The 21313-nt window shown below is 36.9% G+C and overlaps 1 protein-coding gene across 21 annotated transcripts in view; it reads left to right on the top strand.

Moving 5' to 3' along the window:
* Positions 1–21313, top strand: part of MLIP (muscular LMNA interacting protein) — a 233480-nt gene that overhangs the window by 105628 nt on the left and 106539 nt on the right. For 18 of the 21 annotated variants that reach the window (XM_079147623.1, XM_079147622.1, XM_079147620.1 and 15 more), the window contains exons 2-3: positions 11893–12048; positions 14760–15152. In XM_079147623.1, coding sequence (XP_079003749.1) covers positions 11893–12048; positions 14760–15152 — 549 coding nt within the window. The remainder of the gene's footprint in view (positions 1–11892; positions 12049–14759; positions 15153–21313) is intronic. The other 3 variants (XM_079147617.1, XM_079147631.1, XM_079147616.1) reach the window with 1 other exon arrangement.

Genomic DNA, 21313 nt, shown 5'->3' with positions numbered 1-21313 from the left:
GAGTTTTCTCCCTCTTTCTCTTTGTTAGTGTGGCTAAGGGTTTATCAATTTTGTTTATTTTCTCAAAGAACCAACTATTATTTTGTTAATTTTTCCGATTGTTTCTTTTGTTTCAATTTCGTTGATTTCGGCTCTGGTTTTAACTATTTCCTCTCTTCTACTACTTGTTTTGTTGGTCTACTCTTCTTTTTCTAGGGCTTTGAGCTGTAGCGTTAAGTCGTTGATTTGTTGATTTCTACTTCTTTTGTTGAATGTGCCCCATGAAATAAATCTTTCTCTAAGTACTGCTTTCATAGTGTTCTAGAGATTTTGTCTTTTTTCTCATTTACTTCTAAGAATTTTTTTATTTCCTTCCTGATGTCTTCTGTTATCCATTCATCATATAATAGTGTATTATTTAATCTCCAGTTATTGGAGAAGTTTCTGTTTTTTATTCTGTTATTTATTTCTAATTTCAATCCATTATGATCTGATAGAGTACAAGGTAGTATCTCTATCTTCTTGTATTTGCTATCAGTAGCTTTGTGGCATAAAACATGGTCCATTTTAGATAAGGATCCTTGTGCTGCTGAGAAGAAAGTGTATTTGTTCTTTGTTGGATGGTATATTCTATATATGTCCGTTAAGTCTAAATTGTTGATTGTGTTATTGAGATCTATGGTTTCTTTATTCAATTTCTGTTTGGAAGGTAAGTTTTGCTGGGTATAAGATTCTTGGTTGGCATCAGTCTTCTTTCAGGGCTTGGTAAATGTTGTTCTAGTCCCTTCTAGCTTTTAGGGTCTGTATTAAAAAATTTTCTGATATTCTTATTGGTTTCCCCCTGAATGTACTTTGATTCTTTTCTCTTGTGGCCTTTAAAATTCTGTCTTTATTTTTTGTGTTAGGTATTTTCATAATAATGTGTCTTGGTGTAGGTCTGTTGTAATTTTGTATATTTGGAGTCCTATAAGCCTCTTGTAGTTGGTTTTCCATTTCATTCTTCAGATTTGGGAAATTTTCTGATATCATTTCATTGAATAGATTGTTCATTCCTTTGGTTTGTTTCTCTAAGCCTTCCTCAATCCCAATAATTCTTAAGTTTGGCCTTTTCATGATATCCCATAATTCTTGTATATTCTGTTCATGTTTTCTTACCATCTTCTCTGTTTGTTCAACTTTGTTTTCAAGGTTAAATATTTTGTCTTCAATATCTGAAGTTCTGTCTTCCAGGTGTTCTATACTATTGGTTATGCTTTCTATGGAGTTTTTAACTTGGTTTATTGTTTCCTTCATTTCAAGGATTTCTGTTTGGTTTTTTTTCAGTATCTCTGAATGTTTATTGAAATGATCTCTTGCTTCCCGTATTTGCTCTTTTAACTGTTGATTGGTGCGATCATTTAATGCCTGCATTTGCTCTTTCCTCTCCTCCTTCAATGCCTGCATTTCCTCTTTCATCTCCTCGTTTGCTTCCCTAATTGTTTTAATTATGTACATTCTGAACTCCCTTTCTGACATTTCTTCTGCTGTGCTGTCATTGGGTTTTATTCATATGGTATCTAGGTTTGTTTGGGACATTTTCTTCCCTTGTTTTCTCATATTGGTCAGATATCAGTGGGACTCTGAGATATTGCAGATTTCCTCTATTGGCTTATAGTGTCCCTGTAGATTTCCAGTGTATCACCTCCCAGCCTTCAGTAGCCAGAAGTCTGGGAGGAACTTGATAATGCAGTGCTTCCGAAGAAAACTGCCCCTAGCCAGCTACTGGTTCCAGGGCTTGGAGCTGGCTCTGTGTGGAAAGGCTCTCACTGGGCGGTCTGCTCCGAGAGGCTAGCCTTGAAAGGCGCCTCCCGCAGGAGGGAGCAGGGCTGCTTGGAGAAGTCCCTGGCTGCCCTGTCCTGGTCCCTGAAGCTGCCTGCGGGCCGGAGCTCGCCTCTGGCTCTGGGACTTGGAGCTGGTTCTGTGCAGAAAGGCTCTCACTGGGTGGCCTGCTCTGAGAAGCTGGCCGTGTGGGAGGAGCCCACTGCCAGAGTTGACAATCTTATTATGATGTTGTCTATTTTTCCCTCAAATTTGTTTCCCTTGTCAGGAAGAGAGATTATTTGTTCTATATTATGTATTTTGAAAGCAATATCTTAAGAGCTTTTTGACTTGAAAGTCTTACAGTAATATTGTTTAGTAAGAAGGGAGAAGGATGCCTACTTCCACCATCAATAATGCCAGACTTTCAAAGGAATTTTGGATTGTATTTGTTTGTTGCAAACTTCAACACATTTTATTTTATCTTGGAAGAGTATTCACCAGAGTAGTGAGAGAGAGACCATTATGATACTGGGTTTATAAAATTCTTGGGGTCTTGAAGATACCCTTGTTGACATCTTTGCATATAACAGTGTTTGTGATTGGCACAGAGACACTACCCTCCTCCCTGCCCCAAGTAAATTATATTCCCTTCATCATCCAAGACCAGGGTTGGTTTCACCAGGTGCCAACACTTTTTACTCAAATGAAAATGGTCCTAAAGAAATTACCCTATATATACATGCTCTCTGAGACTCTATGTAGTTACCAACCAGAGGGCTACACCACGCTGAATGAGGTGTGACCATTATGTTTTTATTTTAAGTAAAAATTAGAACTTCTATAATTATAATAGTCTATAACACCAAAAAATATTAGTTGTGTTTTGAAATGAAAGAAAAAGTTGTCAGAAAGATTGTGAAAAGTAGAAAAAATATTGAAATAAAGAAGTAATTTAATTGGTTCTCATGTGGTAAAGGGATTCAAGGAAGAAATTGAGCAGGGCAGAAAGAAAGACCTGAAGTATTTCTTCTTCTCAATTTGGTTGTGCTAGCTTGGCTAAACATTGCTATATGTTCATGGGAGAAAATGAGAGAAAGAAAACAACAGAGGGGGAAGAGCAGACATACGAGGGAGAAAAGCATCTTTGTTGTTTGAGTCCACTTAAACAGAACCTGTTTTAGTCAACTGTTTTGGCACTATGACTAAAAGACTTGACCAGCACAACTGCAGAGAAGGAAAAGTTTATTTGAGGGCTCATGGTTTCAGAGGTCTTAATCCATAGAAGGCTGTCTCCATTTCTTGGGGCTTGAAGTGAGGCAGGACATCATGGTGGAAGAGTGTGGCAGAGGGAAGAAGTGTGGCTGGAGAAAGTGGGAATTGGGGAGTTGCTTTGGAGTATTTATTTAATATCTGGCAAATGGAGTCAGTATCTGCTTCCTGTTCATCATGTGAGCCACTTCCCTCTACCACACTCTTCCACTGTGATTTTCTGCCCCGCCTTGAACCCTGAGGAATGAAGCTGGCCTTCTGTGGACTAAGACCTCTGTAACTGTGAGCCCTCAAATAAACTTTTCCTCCTCTAGTTGGGTCTTTTATTCACAGGCGAAAAAACTGACTAAAAAAGAACCCTTGAAAAAGAACTACAGCCTCTCCTCAGGACTTCATGATAAGCATGGTTTCTGTGACTTATGTTATTTTACCTATCTGTCTATCTTAGATATCTATCACCTAACTCCATCCCTATTCCTCACTGAGTAAACATCTTAATTCAAGATCTTTGATGATTGGGATCTAGCCTACTCTTCTAGTCTTATTTGTCTTTATTCTCATTCATATTATATTTCAAATTGGAAAACAACAGTACTAAGCAAAGTAACATGTGAAATATTGATCTGATGGGCTTTTCATGCTGGATCTAACTGCAATCCTCACAAGAACCCTGTGAAATAAGTACTTTTCTTATCCACATTTTATAGATGAGGACTGAGCCTTTGAGAGGTTCATAACTTGTCTGAGCTCCCACAGTCAGTGAATGATCTGACCCCAGGCTCCTGTTCTTTACAACTACACCTGCTACTTAGTGCTCTTGCTATCCCGATAGATACTTTCACCGCAGCTTTTTTTTCTCTGCTTGAATGGAGGAAGTGCTATTCCATCCTGCCTTCATCTGTCACCATTTCCCTCATCCTTTTAAGTGCTACCCAAGTGCCACCTTCTCCAGTTATCCCACTCCAGGTGGCTGCTATCTCTTTGCCCTCTGAGATTCCTCCAAATGTCACAAACCAGCTGTAGGGCATCACTTGGGAATTCGTCAAAAACAGCATCTGAGGCACCACCCCCAGTTTCTTCAATTAGAATTTACACTAGTAAGTTCCCAGTTGGGCTCCTAGGTCAGTTTATGCGTGCAATGAAGTTTGAGAACTGTACCATGGGCATTTGTCCCCCACCAATTTATATCTCTGTTATTTGTATTCCTGTTCTTTTTTGATAGGGGAAGTACTAGGATTGAACCCAGGAGCACTCAACCACTGAGCCACATCCCCAGCCCTATTTTGCATTTTATTTAAAGACAGAGTCTCACTGAGTTGCTTAGTGCCTTGCTTTTGCTGAGGGTGTCTTTGAAATCGTGACCCTCCTGACTCATCCTCCCTAGCTGCTGGGATTACAGGTGTACACCACTATGCAAAATCTGTATACTTGTTCTTAATTCTCAATAGGATTATAAGGTTTCTGAGAACAGGAGGACATTATTTATCTTTTGGACATCCATAAATGTACATGACTTAGAAGAAGACACATAGTTTGTTTAGTGATATAACACAGCACTTATATTCAGAAACTTAGGTCATTCGTAGGTCAAGAAGTACTATGTTATTTGGAAGTTTTTCTCATTTGTTAATATAGTTGCTTGAAAATTATTTTATTCAAAAACGTTTGCATAAATCCAGGCCTTTGATAATGGTGAAAATGTTAAAAGAGGCACAGTCTAGCTCTCTAAAGTGTGATCTTCATTCCTCCCAAAGCCTTTGGTCTATACCTAGTCCTTTTGACATCACATTTTTCGCTGTCAAAGCACAATATAGATAGAACAGATTAGGAGAAAAAAATCAATACTTAGAAAATAGAACTACTAAAACCTGATGACTACAATAAATTTCACGTGTGGAATTCTGAGATTTGTTTATCTGCAGTCAAGATACTCACTGTCTTCCAGGAACTTTGGAATGAAATTTTGTTTTGACAACTATTTGATTCCAAGGTTTATTTTAGAGCTAATTTTGTTAACAGTAAAACTTCAGTTACTACAGATGCTCTGTATCATTGCTTGCACTTTATACACCAAGGGCTGATAATTGAAGTTATTGATTCTTTGAAATATCACTGTGCTTTCTAGTTCCTTATTTAGACACAGTGTTTGCACCTATCTGTTCCTCCAAATGTTCTCTGTGAGTCTGACCCAGTGATCACTGAGATTGGCAGGTGTAGAGCCCTTCAGTCAGCTTCTCATTGCCGCACAATCTGGCTTCTCTCTTTCTTCACAGAATGTATAATTGGAAACATGCATGACAAGAAAAGAGGGCAAACACATATAGGTGGTAATTTTTTTCCCCTTCTACTGATCCCATTTCAGCAGTCAGTATGACCTCTCATGAAGTTCCAAATCTAAAGAATGGTCAAAGCATAAATCTAGTCTTTGGATCAGAAAAAAAATTATTCAATTCAGGGAGGATTCTGCTTTACCTCTTTTTAGAATTCCCTTTTTTTCTATGTGAGTGTGTGTTGTTTTAGTAACAGGCTTCCTTCCCACCTCAGTCATTGGTTTGCTCACTCCCTTATGTGATGAATCAATGCTTCCAGAACAGGGGCTTCTGAGTGACTGCGGGAACAATTACTTCCAAATGAACTCGTGCATCTTAGCAGGGAGCATTCAGACCACACCCCAGGTAAAAGGAAGTCTTTGCTTAATGCTTTTAATAACTTTTAAAAGCAGCGCGCTGTGATCCTGGTGTTTGCTGCAAGAGGGTGTGAGGGAGAGCTACCCCGGTGGAGATAGATTTGTCTGTGTGTCAAAATGAAATGCTATCTATAGTTAAAGGATGAACTGATGAAGGTAAAACTGCTCATTGGGCAAAGAAAATCGTCAGGACTGCTTTGGGCATCGTGTTAATGCTAACATACCTTGTAATGCCTCTTCTCAGTAAGGGGCTAGTGGCCATGTCTGAGTGCAGGTGACAATATCGGAAGGATGAGAACTTTCAGGGAAATTTGAGAACGGAGGCATTATAGCCCGAGACCAAGCAAAGGAGCAGTTATCCTGCATGATGGCATTGGTGAAAACAATTTTTCAAATTATAAGGCTGTCTGGTGAGAAGGTGTCAGTCTTAGAGACAGTGAGCTTTTCAAAGCATATTTAGGAAAATATTTTAATCCTTTCAGTACTTGTTTCTGATGCTAAAATAGTTTCCCCATGATAGGAACTAAGATGATTAAACAGCATTGGCAACTGAAAGTGTTAATTGCCAATTAACAAGTGCAGTGCTATTAACTTGCATCTGTTTCTGCTTTGTGAGGAAAATGATTTTTCATCACCATAGCAATTCATTTTGGGGCTCCATTGGAATTTGGCCACACAGTATGCAGTAAATAGCAAATATATATATATTTTTCTTTCCTAAACAAGCGATTCAACAGTCTACTGGCTAACATGTGATTCTTCATCTGATTATTGCATAGCATGGTTAATGTACTTTCAAATATTTTTCCATTTGAAATTACTTACAAGTGAATATTTGATTTTTGTTAAGATGACGGGGTGCCAGGTAAAGGTCCTGGAAAGAACCCCATGCTAATTTTGTACTGTTAGCTTTAAAGTAATAACAAATGATTGCACTTTTTGTGATTATTCTTCTAAGGCTATATGTGCGAATGAGAATTTATCCCTGATCTTTTAATTCGGGAAGATAAAAAAATCTTTAGTTCTATTATATTTTCTATTTTTATGTTTTCTGAAATGACATCATATATTGGTTCAACTAAAGTAGAAAATCATTTTTCTATACTGGCCCAGAAATTATACATAGGACATGGTTGTTTCTGTATGAAAATATAACAATAAGGTACAAGGAAATAATTTTGCTTCCATTCAGTTGCCTTCATCCTCAGCATGTGGTTATGTTTAGAAATTTCTTTGAAGGTATTGTGATAAAAGCACACCTTATTCTTCGAAGCATCAGTTTCCATTCGTATTTCATTCCTATCTTATTCACTCAAATTATAGTCATCAACCTTTAAAAAGTGTACAGTTTGTGATGTATCAATTGTGGTACTCTATTTGTATTTTAAATTCTATGATTATGTAAGCCATTTGGAGAGGTAAATTTTCATCATTGTATATGTTTTAGAAGGTCAAGCTCCTTTTTATGATGGTCATATGTATTTTATAGCCATGGACAGCTCATACGAAAGCCTTTCATATATTGTTATTTAAGTTTCATTTGGATAAATTTAAGACAGACACATGGTCATCATGTGGGATGATGAGGTCTACCTGCAAAACCTCAGAACAAGGTCACGATTTCACCTCCTCTTCCCAAAGGTTTACTTTTATTTCATGCTCAAATGAAATTCTAGGATGGGTTATTTGAGTTAACCTTGGTGATTTACTTACCCAAACCACTCTCCATTCCATCAGGATATTGATAAGATTAGTCATGTGAAGAAATCTTCCCAGAAAATACCATCTAACAAGTATTGTGAATTGCTGATCAGTCTAGGGGGCTCCCTATGCCTCAAGAGGGATCTAATGTTCCTTCTTACCAAGGAAAGCAGTGATTTACTGCTTTTTGATGAGAAGCTGCCATGTGGGAATTGAGATACAACAATAACAATAAAGGCAGAAAAGGCAGAAAAGAATGTTGAAAAATGAAAGTTGGTTCAGAAGGGTTTCTCTGTGTGTCTTATACACTTTGAGGAATATGCATTGTTTCTACAAGGCAAAGGTGTTCTAGTTAGCAGAAAGTTATACCATATAACCAGTGGTCCAGAGTTATTTCACTTGGCCTTTCTAGAACTTGGGAGAAAACTACTAGAAGGATATTCAGTTCTCCTTGCTTGATTTCATGCTCCTGAGGAATATCTCTAATGAATAATCTAGTGTCCATGTATCCTGATTTGGGGACACTTCTGACCCACGTGTCATACTTACTCAAGATTGTGCTGCTGTGCCGTCAGTCTGTCAGTGTATCTCCAACCCACTCTTGCTGTCACCCAGTGCAGCTTTTCTTTGCACAAAGATGGCCTTGTCAAAATTCTTGCCTCACAGTTCCTTGGCCTTCAAAAAGCTCAGTGCCCTTCCTCCCCCATAGTCTTCTCAGGACTGAAACTTAGGCCCTATAATCATCCAGAATCACCATTCCTCTAAGTATTAAATCCTCATCTACCATGTTATAACCCCAGAGCATTCTCTCAAACAGTCACCACACTATCAGGTCTACTTTCTGGGTCAGAGTTCTCTAGTTCTTTGAACTTGGGGTCCTCCTTCCTTATTGATTCAAACTGAACTCCACAGTTGATAATTTTCTCAACTCACATCAATATCCTTAATTTCTTTACACTCACAAAGCCCTTCTGTTGAAACCACCTCCTAATATCAACTCTATAAATGCCATGATTTACTTTCTTTGTTCCTTCCACAGGCAGTTCAGCCTCCCTCCAGAGACTATCCAACAGCTAAGCAACTCACTACAGATTCCTGGATTTAATTTGGGCTGGGTATTCAGTGAAGTCTGTCAATCCCTTTGTTTTGGGGAAGGTCTCTTTCCCACTGCTGGCTGTGATGCTGCAGGCCTTTCATCATCCTTAAAATGTGCATGCCATCTTTACTAGTTCTTTCTCATCTGCTGGAGCATGTAATGGTAGAGTCTATGAGGCTAAACCATGAACATCATTTCCCTCTTGTAATTTATACCCTTGCTGGCCTCATCTAGTCTCCTGATTTTCAATACCATCTATAGTTAATAACACTAATGATTTTACCTCCAGCACGGTATTTCCTCTAAATTTCACTTTCCTACCTACATTTCCAACTTAAATGAATATTGGGAATATCAAATTTGATCTTGATCATAATTCTCAAACAAGTTTTGATGGATAATGTCTCATTTCCTGCAGTTATTCAGGTAAAACATTTTATATTCATCTTTTGTCCATCTCTTATGTGCCACTTCCAACTCTGTTTTTCCTTTAAATTATGGCTAGACTCAAACACTTTTTACCACTATCATTGCAAAATCCAAGTATAAGCCGCCATTTTGTCTCCCATGGGTTATGTCAATAGTCTTATGGCAAGTTTTCATGGCACATATGAAAATACTCTATTTTATTATATATTTTGTGTATGTATTTGTTTACTGGCTGCCTTCCTCTATGAGAAAGTAAACTCCATGAGGTTGGAGATTTTTGTTCAACTATAACTGGAAAAGTGCTCAGCATTTAGTAGACATTTAATAAAACTTTGTGGAATAAACAAAAGTGAATAGGTGGTCATGTGTTCAAATGAAAGTTAACTTGAGTGAGAGAATAGTAGCAAGACTGAAGTCCATGGAAAAGGGCGGAGATTCATATAGATCAGCAGGTGTGGTACTCGATCTTTGAGTGAGAATGGGGAAGATATTAGGGGTTTGAGGAAAGGGGAAAAGGTGTGAAAGAGCTTTCTAGGCCAGTGGAAGAGTGAATGGGCTACAAAAGTGTAGTATGATTGTGGAACAGCATTGAGGAGGCTGTTTGAGACTCCGTTATAAATCTGAAGTGAGATCAGTAAGGATAATTATATGCTTTTCCCTTAGCCATGTGTATCTCCTGACAAGAAATAGAGTAGGTAGGAGCTTTAATTTAGTAAGGATTATGATTTAATGGGATGATGTTGTAAGAGAGGGTATTTGAGGGTACCTGAGGGATTAATTGTGGTCAATTGGTCAATGTACTTTTTTTTTTTTTGAGACTGGTTAGAAAGATATTGTAGGAAAACATGATGTTGGAAAGATCAAGTAGATGTTGGAGTACTAGAGGGAGTGGTTTGGAAAAATAGGAAGTATGGTTGGAGAACAACATAACTGACATTATGAAGGATATGCAGCTATTGATCTAGGCTAGAGACATGAGAAGCAAGGAAGAATAAAGGTCAAAGAAACACAAATTAGAAAATTGCCCTTTGGAACATTATATTGAGGATTTTAAAAAGCCTAGTTTTGGAGAGAGTGGCATTGAACCAGGAAAGAAGGGCAGATGACTACTACTGGGTGATGTATGGATGGAACAGACTGATGACATGATGTTCAAAGCTAGAAGTGTTTAGGTAAGAGAGAGGAAGAATAGTCTGGAAGGGGAAAAAAAAAGGAACAAGGAGGATATTTATCCTCCATCTAGGTAGGCCCAGTGGTACAGAAGTGTGAGAAAAAGCACTACTGTGAGAGCTTCATGGGAGATAGACCTTCAGAGAGAACCATATTTTTGTTAGAATGAGAAGGTAAAGGAAATATAGGGAACTTAAGGACATGGAGGGTTTTATAATGACTGACAGAAATACCAGAAAGTGCACAGTAAGGTAGTTTCAAGAGTTGGAGCAGAGTGCAAGTTGGGAACAAAATCAGGGATGGGCAAAGCACTTAGGAAGTGAGGGATGACCCAGAGCCCTGGGCTTCTCATGGGCGCTGACCTGAAACAGTTTAAAGGGCCTGCCCATACGGACATACAGTCTGAGGGGTCCAAGGCATGTATCTTCTGATGAAGGCATGGAGGTGACATAGGAGAGTGCTGTTCTGACTATGTGGGACTGACTTTATCATGAAAATTAGTTATATCAAAACTGATTCCCATCCACCTTCCTCTCTTCCTATTTCCCCCACCACACTACATTCATGAGCTTTTATACAAAAAAAGTTCACTTTCTCTTGTTTCAAAGGAGATCCTGTTCTTTGGTTTGTTTCCTTAGCTTCTTTTCCTGCTTCCTTCTGGATCTTGCTCCCCTTTCCTTCTCTGCTAGTCTTTCCTTCAGTCTATGGATACATTCAAACTTACTCCACAATAGACCTACAGAAGCACCTCATTGACTTGTTTCCCTCTCTAACTAGGCAGTCTCTGTCTTTACTTCACATTCAAATTGGGAAAAAAAAAAAAAAAAAAAAAAAAAAGTCTACGTTGTCATTTCCTTTGATTCCCTTCCCATTTAGTCCTTAGTTTATGACTTTTGGCTTTTTGTCTTTGTCTCTAGATTTGTGATTTTACACCAGATTCATCTATGTAAACATCTATTATGACTATGTCACTTCTCAATCAATCTTGCTTTAATGGTTCACTCATTAGCTTTTCCCAGCCTGGGATACCCTTAGCTTCCTTTCCCTGAGGCTTACTTCTCAGGTATTGTCTTTCATGACTTCCTATGTTGGGCAGGAACCCTTCATCACTGCTTCCTTAGTATTCAGGGCCTACCTTTTAATTTATTTTTTTTTAATGAGTAGTGTGCCGTTTTATAGTCAGCCTTGTATCCCCTGCTCCTGAGGGCCTGCCATACAGCCAAACTTAATAAAATTATTTTTAATAAATTAAGAATAAGTGGAAAAGAAAGTGTATCCTTCAGAGAAGATGCTGCGGATAGGTAAACTTTCAATAAATCCATACTTTAACATTCTTGAAAGTGATAAAAGTTGGAATTTTCTTGCATGCTTTTTGATCATGAGTCAATCAATTGAACCTGCTAACCTAGGATTAAGGGGATAAAAGTCAATTTTCAAACTGACCCAATACTGTATTTGTGATGCCCTTACTGAGATAGAGATGCCCTGTAAAGTTCCAGCCGATCAGCTTGCCACCTGCTATGTAATTGCCATCCTTGGCAAGAGGATCTTCCTGGGGTTGATTGCTTTCTTTGGCGAATGGGTCTTATAAAAGAGGTTCTGATATACTATGAGTATTTTATGCTTTTTTAACAGCCATACACATGGTTACAGGACAATAGGAAATTTATCAAAATAAATGAGATAAATATGGTATATAGAAAATAGAGTCAAGATAAAACTTTGACAAGGCTGAAAGTCTAATTTATTACATATCTCATAGGTCTCTTCTGGTGATTCTGAAGCTAAACCTCTGATCTTCACGTTTGTCCCCACTGTCAGAAGACTACCAACCCACATTCAGTTGGCTGACACTTCTAAATTCCTTGTTAAAATTCCAGAGGAACCAAGTGATAAGAGTCCAGAAACTGTAAATAGGGTAGGATTATTTTTATTCTTTTTTTTTTAGAAAAACAATTATGTTACATTGTCCATAAGATTGTCTTGAAAATCAATGTTTATTTCTTCTGCTTCAAGTTAGATAACTGAAATCTAAGGTTGACTAAAAATTTAATTATGAGGTCTGGGGTGTAGCTCAGTGGTAGAGTACTTGTTTAGCATGTGCAAGGTCCTGGTTTTTTTCCCCAGCACTGAAAATGGTGTATGTGTATATTATCTATAATACATATATTATATATTTTATATATATAAAATTATATACTAGGAGCCTAAATGTTACCAATCCCATGTTATCTCTAATGCATTATTCTCAACTCTCTTGAGTTGGTATCCTATTGTTTACTATTCTCAGGAACAAATTCCTCATCCTGGCATCTTCTCCCAAATGCATCTTAAGATAGTAAAAAAATAATTTTAAGTGTTTAAATTTATCATGAAAGAAAATGCAAGACAAACCAGTGAGATACTATTATTTAACACATAATAAATTAGCAAGATAAAAATGAGTAACACCTGATGTTGAGGCAGTTGTAGAAATATTGACATGATTGTACTTTGCTGCTAGTTTGGCAAATCTATAAAATTTGGTTGGAAATCTTTATGCACAGTCATAATACTATTCATCACCTTTCCATAATCTACTTTTGGAAATGTATCTGAAGGAAATAGTACAAAAGAAGAAAAGTGCCATGCAATAAAATGATTAGGAAAAAGTAAAACAGCCTAATATATAATAATCAGGGAAACATTAAGAATATGCTGGTGTATGAACTTGACAGCTTGATAATTTTTGTGATTATATAATTCAATAGAAAATGTTAATTAACCTTATAATATTAGGTGATAAAGTAGGCTATGCAATTTTATTTCCTCAAATTTACCTTGATTGTAACTGTCTAAAATAAGTACTAGGGAAGAAATTTTTTAAAATATTAAAATATCAAAATGATTTGTGCTAGAATGATAATGGTTTGGATAATCTTTTTCTCTTTAAAGTGTATTTTAATATTGTCTTATTTACTCTAATAAAATGAGATTATGAAAATTTTGTGTTTTTCTTGAGTCAAGTGGAAGAGGATAAAATAATAAGATTTGTCTGGTATCTATGAAAACATATTATCTATAAAGTAGTAATTTGCCAATGATCCTGAAGTTTTCAATGCTACTATTTTATTTCAAAGAGTATTCTGTAAGGCACTTGTGGGAAGCTTTGCTGGAATAGTTCTCAACTACATATAATATTTTCATTGAATCCTTTGTGAACAGTGTGACTGTAGGTATATGAACTGATCTTAACTGCAAAACTCCGAAACTTTGCAAATATTCATCAGCCAATTGCAATGATATATATGCAATCACATCATTAAAAATGCAAGATTTTTCCCCAATTTTTCAAGCCATTCAACATTAGATATTCAATATTAGAATAGGCTTAAGTAACCTCTCATTCACTTGCATATTTAATGGTTCTTCATTGAACATATACTTTGTCCTTGGTTCTTGTATTCCATGTGAATAAAGACAGCTCACCATGGTTAATTTGTTATTTGGAAGGGATAAAATGAGGACAGAAGAGACAAACAGAAGAATATAACAAAATATTAGGTTGTGCTAAATGCTTTAGAAAAAAATGTAGTTAGAGTAAGGGAACAGAGAAAGCTGGACAGAGAAATCCTAATCAGAGGTAGTTTCTGTTTATCTTGAATATATCAACAATAGCATTTGAATATTGTGGAATGGGTGTATAAAATTAACTTGCCCTATTTGTGTCTAATCCGTGGTTTTCCTTTACATGTGTTGTGCTTCACATGCACAACATATACACATTATCACTTGTTAAACTGCCCACTGTAGTTGAAATTGTTATTTAGTGGTTCAATATTTATTTTGAAATAACTTTAGCCTTATAGAAAAGTTGCAGAGAAAATAAAAAGAGTAATTATGAAATAGTTATGAAAACAAGAAAGTTGATGTGGATCTTTTAAGCACAGTCTTGGTGTGCATGGCTGAAGCAATGTGGCTTGATAAAGCCATATTAATTCTGGTCTTGGAATGCTTCTGTGTATTAAAAGAATATCCAATTGGAAGAGATAGAGAATTACAATTCTAAAATAAAATAACATAGTGAAAAATACTTTGTACTAAAAATGTCCATGCATTTTTTGTATCCTATTCATGAGCTCTTCCCAATTAGCTTGGATTGTTTTGTGTAACTATCTCTGCATTTTGTTCCAATTTTACTTTTCCTTTCAGATTTTGAGAGGGTGTTATATTATTGTAGACACTTTCAGTGGAATTTTTTCCCCTCCTTTCTGGGATTATGAAGGGTATACAGGTTATTTGACCATTAAACTAAGCCTTTGTTAACCCCCATTTGTTTTGTGAATATCTTTTTAGACAACATTGCTTGCTCTCTTTCTCTATATCAAAATCGTACTATGATTTTCTAGAAGGAGTTAGGTTCATTAGTTGATTTTGATTATGGGTCCTAATTAGTTTGGGCTTGGACCATGAAAAACAGGTGGGCTAGTAAATTAAACCATTAACTTCAATCCAATCTCGCTCAAGTCAGCTTGATTTTAAAATACATTTTTAAAGACTTTTGATAAGCAAGTAAAACCATGCAGTGCATGTTAACAAAGAAGAGGCATTTTTCAAGCCATTGTCAATGTTTTTATCTCTGTTTTACAGTCTAATTCCAATGACTACCTGACCTTTAATCCTGAGAGCCAAGAAGAGAGAAACCAAGGGACATTGACTTATCCATCAGAGACCAGTGGAAAGAACATACAAGGAAGCATACTTAAAACAAACCAACCTCAAGGCATGCAGCAAAGTGACCTCTTCAAAGCAGAATATGTCTTTATTGTGGACTCTGATGGGGAAGATGAAGTTACAAGCAGAAAAAGCGAGCAAGGCCCCCCAGGGGGCATGGGCAATACAGCGGCCCGGCCCAAGTCTCTGGCAATCTCCTCCAGTCTGGTCTCTGACGTGGTGCGTCCCAAAATAAGGGGCACTGATGTCAAGGCCTCATCACATCCTGAAATTTCTCATGGGATGACTTCTCAGCAAAAGCTTGGACAGGTAGGTTTTGTCTTCTTGCCCTAAGTAAAAGAAAATTGTTTACATGTCTTTTGTCCAGGGCTGTCTGCAAAAGCCTTCCAGTTTAAGGTATTTGAAACTTTCAAAGAGAGCTGTATTAAAACCCACAAATCTCAAGATCATAAATCACCACAGTATAAGCATTGATAAGATGATGAGATAAAAATGGTATACAATTATACTGTGAATTGGCTGAAAGAATTTGTAACACAAAGTGGATTTGGGAGACTATCACCTTGAATAAAATTCTTGGTGAAAGCTGTGTTGATGGGTGTCAAAAGAGAACACTTGGTGAAATTGGTTGCATTAATAAGTGCATTTTGAACATTAGAAAGATCTAGTGAGGATACATTCAATGACTATTAGAGTTGGACATATTGCTTTTAAACTAATAAAAGAGTAGTGAAAGACTAACCCAGGAAATAAGTGTACCTGAGGACAATAATTTCCCCCATGTGTCTTAAAGAAAATATCTTGTGGTTCTGGAAGCCACCAGGATGGAACTGTCCTCATTGGCATGTATGTGTGTGTGGTGTGTGTGTGGGGGGTATTCCACTCCAAAACTTACAGAAAGACTGGAAACTTCTTTAAGGTGGACACCCTCTACTGGAGGAGGACATCCATGTCTGTGGCAGTAATAGAGAAAGGGGCAGGTAGAAGAAATTTTAAAAGAAAAAAAAAAATAGGAAGATTCAACCATCCACAGATAATTTGGTATATAAAATAGAAGGTGACTTTGTCAAGGTTTAGTTAGAAGGTGGGGATGCAGAGGCTGACTTTGGAGAGTAGGTAGTGGAAGCAGATCCCTGACTCCTGACAAGGGAGCATGAGCTGGTACTGAGATGCCCTCTTGAGGATCTACTAAACCAGCACTTTGCAAGTCTCCCAAAGTAGTTTTGTATGACTTTTTTCCCCCCACTTTATTAGTGAATTGGTCTGTTTGTGCTACATTGTGGAATATTCTTTCCTCCCAAAACCATCTAAATTTTGTCCTTGGCTGCTTGAGACTGTGGTCAGCTCAAGTTGGACCTTCTCTTAGACATTCCCTGTGAGGAGCTATTGCTATTCCTTCTCCATCTTTATGATTTTATTTATTGTTTTATAGCTTTTTCTAAAAAATCTCCATCATAATTCCTGTTCATTTTGTTGTAATAATTGATTTTATTTCTTACTAGACTGGAAACTATTTGAAGTCAAGGAATGTCTCTTACTCATTTCTGTATCCATAGTACTTAGTGTAGTGCTTTGCACATAAATGGGCTTCAATAAGGTATATGAAAAGGATATTTAACCATTTACATTCTGCTCATCTCTGATGTCCTTGCTCAGATATCAATCCTTAACAAAGTTGCTTGGGTTCCCTCAGTGAGAGACCACTCCCTCAGGGTAATTTTGATGACATTTTTATGTACCAATTTTATATTTATCACATTCCAGAATGTATTATAACTATTTAATTATATATATTATTTTCCCTAACACATTGTAAAGACTTTTAAATGTAAAGTTCATGTTTATTTCATTTTTATTAAACATATTCTGCCCTGTAATGCATAGTATGTCTTGAACATAGTGATAAAAATATTGTGGATTGATATGTCTCAAAGACATTCTTTGGGATGGCATATTTAAGCAAAAGTACCTTATGTTAAAAAAAAAAAACCACTAAATAATTTACAAGTGTAAGTGAAACATGAAAATGCCTTATAAAGTAAGTAGTTGAATCAAAATCCTCTTAAATTCAGAAATAGGAGACTTAAGTGTTCATAGAGAAGCCTAAGGATTGTCTTATCTATGGATAGTATTAGAGTTGAAAGAGAGGTGAATATACATAGAACAGACGGAGCACTTAGTCTAAAGGAGCTGTGATAAAGCTTAGTATCAAAACAGTGACAGTAGGAACAAGAAGAAAACCATAAGGGGGTGGAACTAGTTGGACTTGTTCATTGACAGTAAATGGAAAAAAATTAATCATGAATGAAGCTTATAACCAAGTACTTTGAATGAATGCTGACACTATTCATAGAGAAAAGAATAAAGGGTCTCGAAGCGGGGCAGGAGGAGATTGGACGTCTGATGCTGACCCTGAGCAGCTTTGGTGTCATGATACCTAGAAAGCAGCTGCAAATGTGAATCTGGAACACAGGAGAGAGGTGGGAGATGGCAACTTTAGGTATTCAAGTAGAAGTGATGGGAGTGGAGATAGCAACTCAGGAAAAGAATGTAGAAAAGATGATGGCGGATGCAAGTTAGGAAGTCGCAAAATTTAAAAGACTTGTGAAAATAAGAACAGCCAATGAAAAAGATGTAGAAGGAATCAAAGAAATTAGAGGAATTTCATGCAAGAAAAGGTAAAGGGACCAGGTCCGGTGATGTGTACCTGTAGTCTCAGTTGATACTCAGGATGCTCGCCTGAGCCCAGGAATTCCAGGTCAGTCTGGGCAACACAGCAAATATTTATTCAAAAATAAAAAAAATTGATTTCCACAAAAAGAAGAGTCTATAGTGAAAATATAAAACAAGCTCACGAAACAAGTAGCCCCCTCAAGCACATTAAATCTGGAAATTAGAATGTCATTTGATGACCTTAGATGGGAACAGTGTGAGTGTGGTAATAAGGACAGAAATCATATTGAGACATGAGTGGAAGGTGAGGACGAGGAGGTTTGTGGTATGAGAGAGGGTGTAATAGAGGAAAACAACAGCGGTTCAGGAAATTTAGTTGCTATGCTGGTTTGAGCAACTTACTTGAAATCATGAATCTTAGTTTCCCCTTTTGTGAAGTGTTGATATCAACCTTCTTTGAGATGGAGATCATATATGCAAATAAATAAATAAGAATTTTTTAATATAAAATTCAGGGAAACTTGGATATCAGCATATATATTTATTAAATATGGTTTCATGTTACATAACAATGATGGATGGCATATATGATAGTGGTTCCATTAAAATTAACCTAGTATCTGGCTGGGGATACAGCTCAGTTGGTAGAGTGCTTGCCTTGCGTGTACAAGGCCCCGGGTTCAATCCCCAGCACCACACACACACACACACACACACACACACACAAAATATATAATATATATATTATATTATAAAAATATAGTATGCTATAAAAATATAGTATATTAAAATTATATTTAAATATATATGTTTATATATATTTATATATATATCATCAAAAAATTAGCCTAGTGTCATTGTAGCTATCTTAGTTTGCATAAGTACTCTCTATAATGTTTGCACAATGACTTAATCACCCAATGGTGCACTTTTAAGAATTCCTGTCATTAAGTGACATATAACTGTACTTTGACTTCATGGATCCACAGAAAAGAAATAACAACATAGTATTTGTATAAGGCATTAGACATAGAAACCTTCCTGGTATTCCCTAGGCCTCAATTTATAATAGAATATCCAATTCATACCAGCACACTATATTACAGTAGCCTTTATGTGTCTCTCTCACCTAGATTTGTAAACCTCCCAATGATAAAAGTCCTTTTATCATCTCTGGTCTCTGTCATTTAACACAATGCCTGAAACACTGTGGGTGCTTAGAAAATATCTCACGAATGATTGAATAAATTATCCTCCTTTTCACATGATCCTGTGATATAAGACACAGATTTTAGGATATGAACTTTCTTAGTAATTTCACAGCTGAGAGAAAACTATAACAGAGCAGGGAAGGTAGACTAGGACTCTTCTCTCAGTTAGTGATGTGGCTTATTTTGTTCACTAAAACAAATCATCCACTGCTTTTAACCTCAGGGATTCAGAGGGCGAAGACCTTGAAAGAAGTGGTATTCAGCTTCCCTTTGGGATTCTGCTAACTGCAGAAAGAAGTGACTTGGAATGCCATAAGTACTTCCTGAAACATGGCATGTTTATATTAAAGTGCCAGGAAATGATGTGCATATGTTCAGCTGGAAGATTTTGACTGCATGTGGAGCAGAGCCACTAGAGCCTGACAGCAAAACAAACAAACAAACATCAACAACAAAGAAGTTTGACCTTACACAAATAGATGCAAGGTAATTCAAGTAGTTACAGATTTGAGGTAGACCCTCTTGATCATCAAATTGCTCTGAGCAGTAGGAGGGCATAAAGATTTAGAGGCCTCATTCTTTCAATTGAGAGAAAATTCTCTGATCCAGTGCTTTGATTTATTCCAACAACTTTCCTCTAGTGATCTTCCCTCTACCATCGCTCCATTTCCCTTCTTGCTTAGGATGAGTATTCCTTCTTTTTGTCCTTTTTGTCTCCTTCCATGGTGAATGATTCTGGACACACTTAGAAGAATTTTTCTAACTCAATGGGAGGTCCCAGGCTCTGTTCTGATGCTGACAGAACTCCTGGCATTTCTGAATAATGAATAATGTCTTCTTGTTCCCTCTGGGTGGATTAACTCTTACCATTAGCCAAGTGCAAAGGAAGTACTTATGTAAAAAATCAAGTTGCTTTGAGAATTTCAGCAGAAAGGTGAATTCCAGCAGCTTTTAAGAGGAGGCCCTCCTCACTTGCTGATGTCAGAACTTGAGCATGAATCAGATGTCATAGGCACTGTTCTCGCCATCCTCACTGACCAGAGTCCAGAGCAGAATAAAAGGATAAAAGGGACAGTTGCAGTGTTGTATGAGCTGAGACTTGAAGTGTGAACACAAGATTTCTTGGAGAGAGAAATGGAAAGAATCAACCCATGGAGAAATCAGAAAAGATAAGGAATCCAAGTGCCTGCTTTTTTTTTTTTTTTTTTTTTTAAGAAGTTATTGTACACCTTGGTGATAACAGTTTCTATGTAGAGAATGTGAGGGGATTAAGAAGTCAGTGGGAAGTTCATTTGTTTTCTATTGCATAACAGATCACCCACAAATTTAGTGTCTTGAAAAATATTAAAAATATGATCTATTTCTTCTAGTTTCTATAGATCAAGAAATGAACCAGGTTCTTTGCTCAGGTGAAATCAAGGTGTCAGGTTGCATTCTCTCTGGAGTCTCAATCAAGGAAGGATCTACCTCTAAGCTATTTTATGGGGTCTGCAGAATTTATTTCCATGAAGCTGTAGAATTCAGGCAGCTGGCTTCCTAAATTGAGCAACAGAAAAGAGGAATCTGCTTCATTGTTTCTAACCCTTTAATCTCCTTTTGAAGAGCTCACTTGATTAGGTCACACCCACACAAGATTATCTCCCTTTTAATTAACTTACAGTCATCTGTTTAGGGTCCTTAATTACATCTGAAAAATCCCTTCACCAGTGTCAGATTCTATTAGTTAAGAATCAAGTCAGTTTTCTCTCAGGCTCAAGAGGAGGGAATTACACAAGGCTGAAACTCTTAGAGGGGTCATTTTAGGGTACGCTGGCCACAAGAATTAAAGAAATCAATACGGTGATTATATTGTACAGATGTGACCAAGAAGAGCCTGTAACTATGGAAACACACATTTTGGTGTATATGTGTGTGCACTCATTTTGATCAGTTTAATTTTTGCTACTTAACACACCAGGTGAAAATTTAGCATTTTAAAACTAGACCATTTATTTAGCTCAAAAATCTGCAGGTCAAAGATTTGGGCAGTATTCAATTTGGTGATTCCATGGGTGTGCATAAAGCTTGACTGATCTTTGCCTTGGGTTCACCCATGTGTCTGCCATTGGCTTCTGGGTTGGTTGATGGCTGGTGAACTGTCTGGTGGTTGTTTATTTGTCTGCTGAGATGTGGTCTCACATTGTCTAATAGAGTAGCCCAGGCTCATTTATATCATGATGATGTTCTGTATCCAGCAAGCCAGTTAACCCAATGTACAAGTACGTTTCAAGGCATTGTTTCTTGTATTGCATCTGCTAGTGTTCTCCTGACCCAGATTAAGGGGTAAGGCAAAGGACTTTGCTTTTATTATGTAAAGAATAGAATATTGTAGGCATTTTTACTGTCTACCACAATGATCTTTATTATATTTTTAAAAGAGAAAATATTTCTGCTTTAGATTTATGTCAGGATGAGAGAGTTAGTGAATATATACAAAGGTGAGCACCTAGGACATGGGGGATAACTCATAAAATGAGATCCCTAAGAAGATCAGAAATGCTGTGTTTCAAAGTACAAAGGGAGAATATACCTTTTAAAAAGTGAGAG

Source organism: Sciurus vulgaris (assembly GCF_902686455.1).
Source record: "Sciurus vulgaris genome assembly, chromosome: 7".
NCBI classification, from domain to species: Eukaryota; Metazoa; Chordata; class Mammalia; order Rodentia; family Sciuridae; genus Sciurus; species Sciurus vulgaris.
Note: the sequence above shows the minus strand (reverse complement) of the source record. Positions and strands in the feature narration are given on the sequence as shown.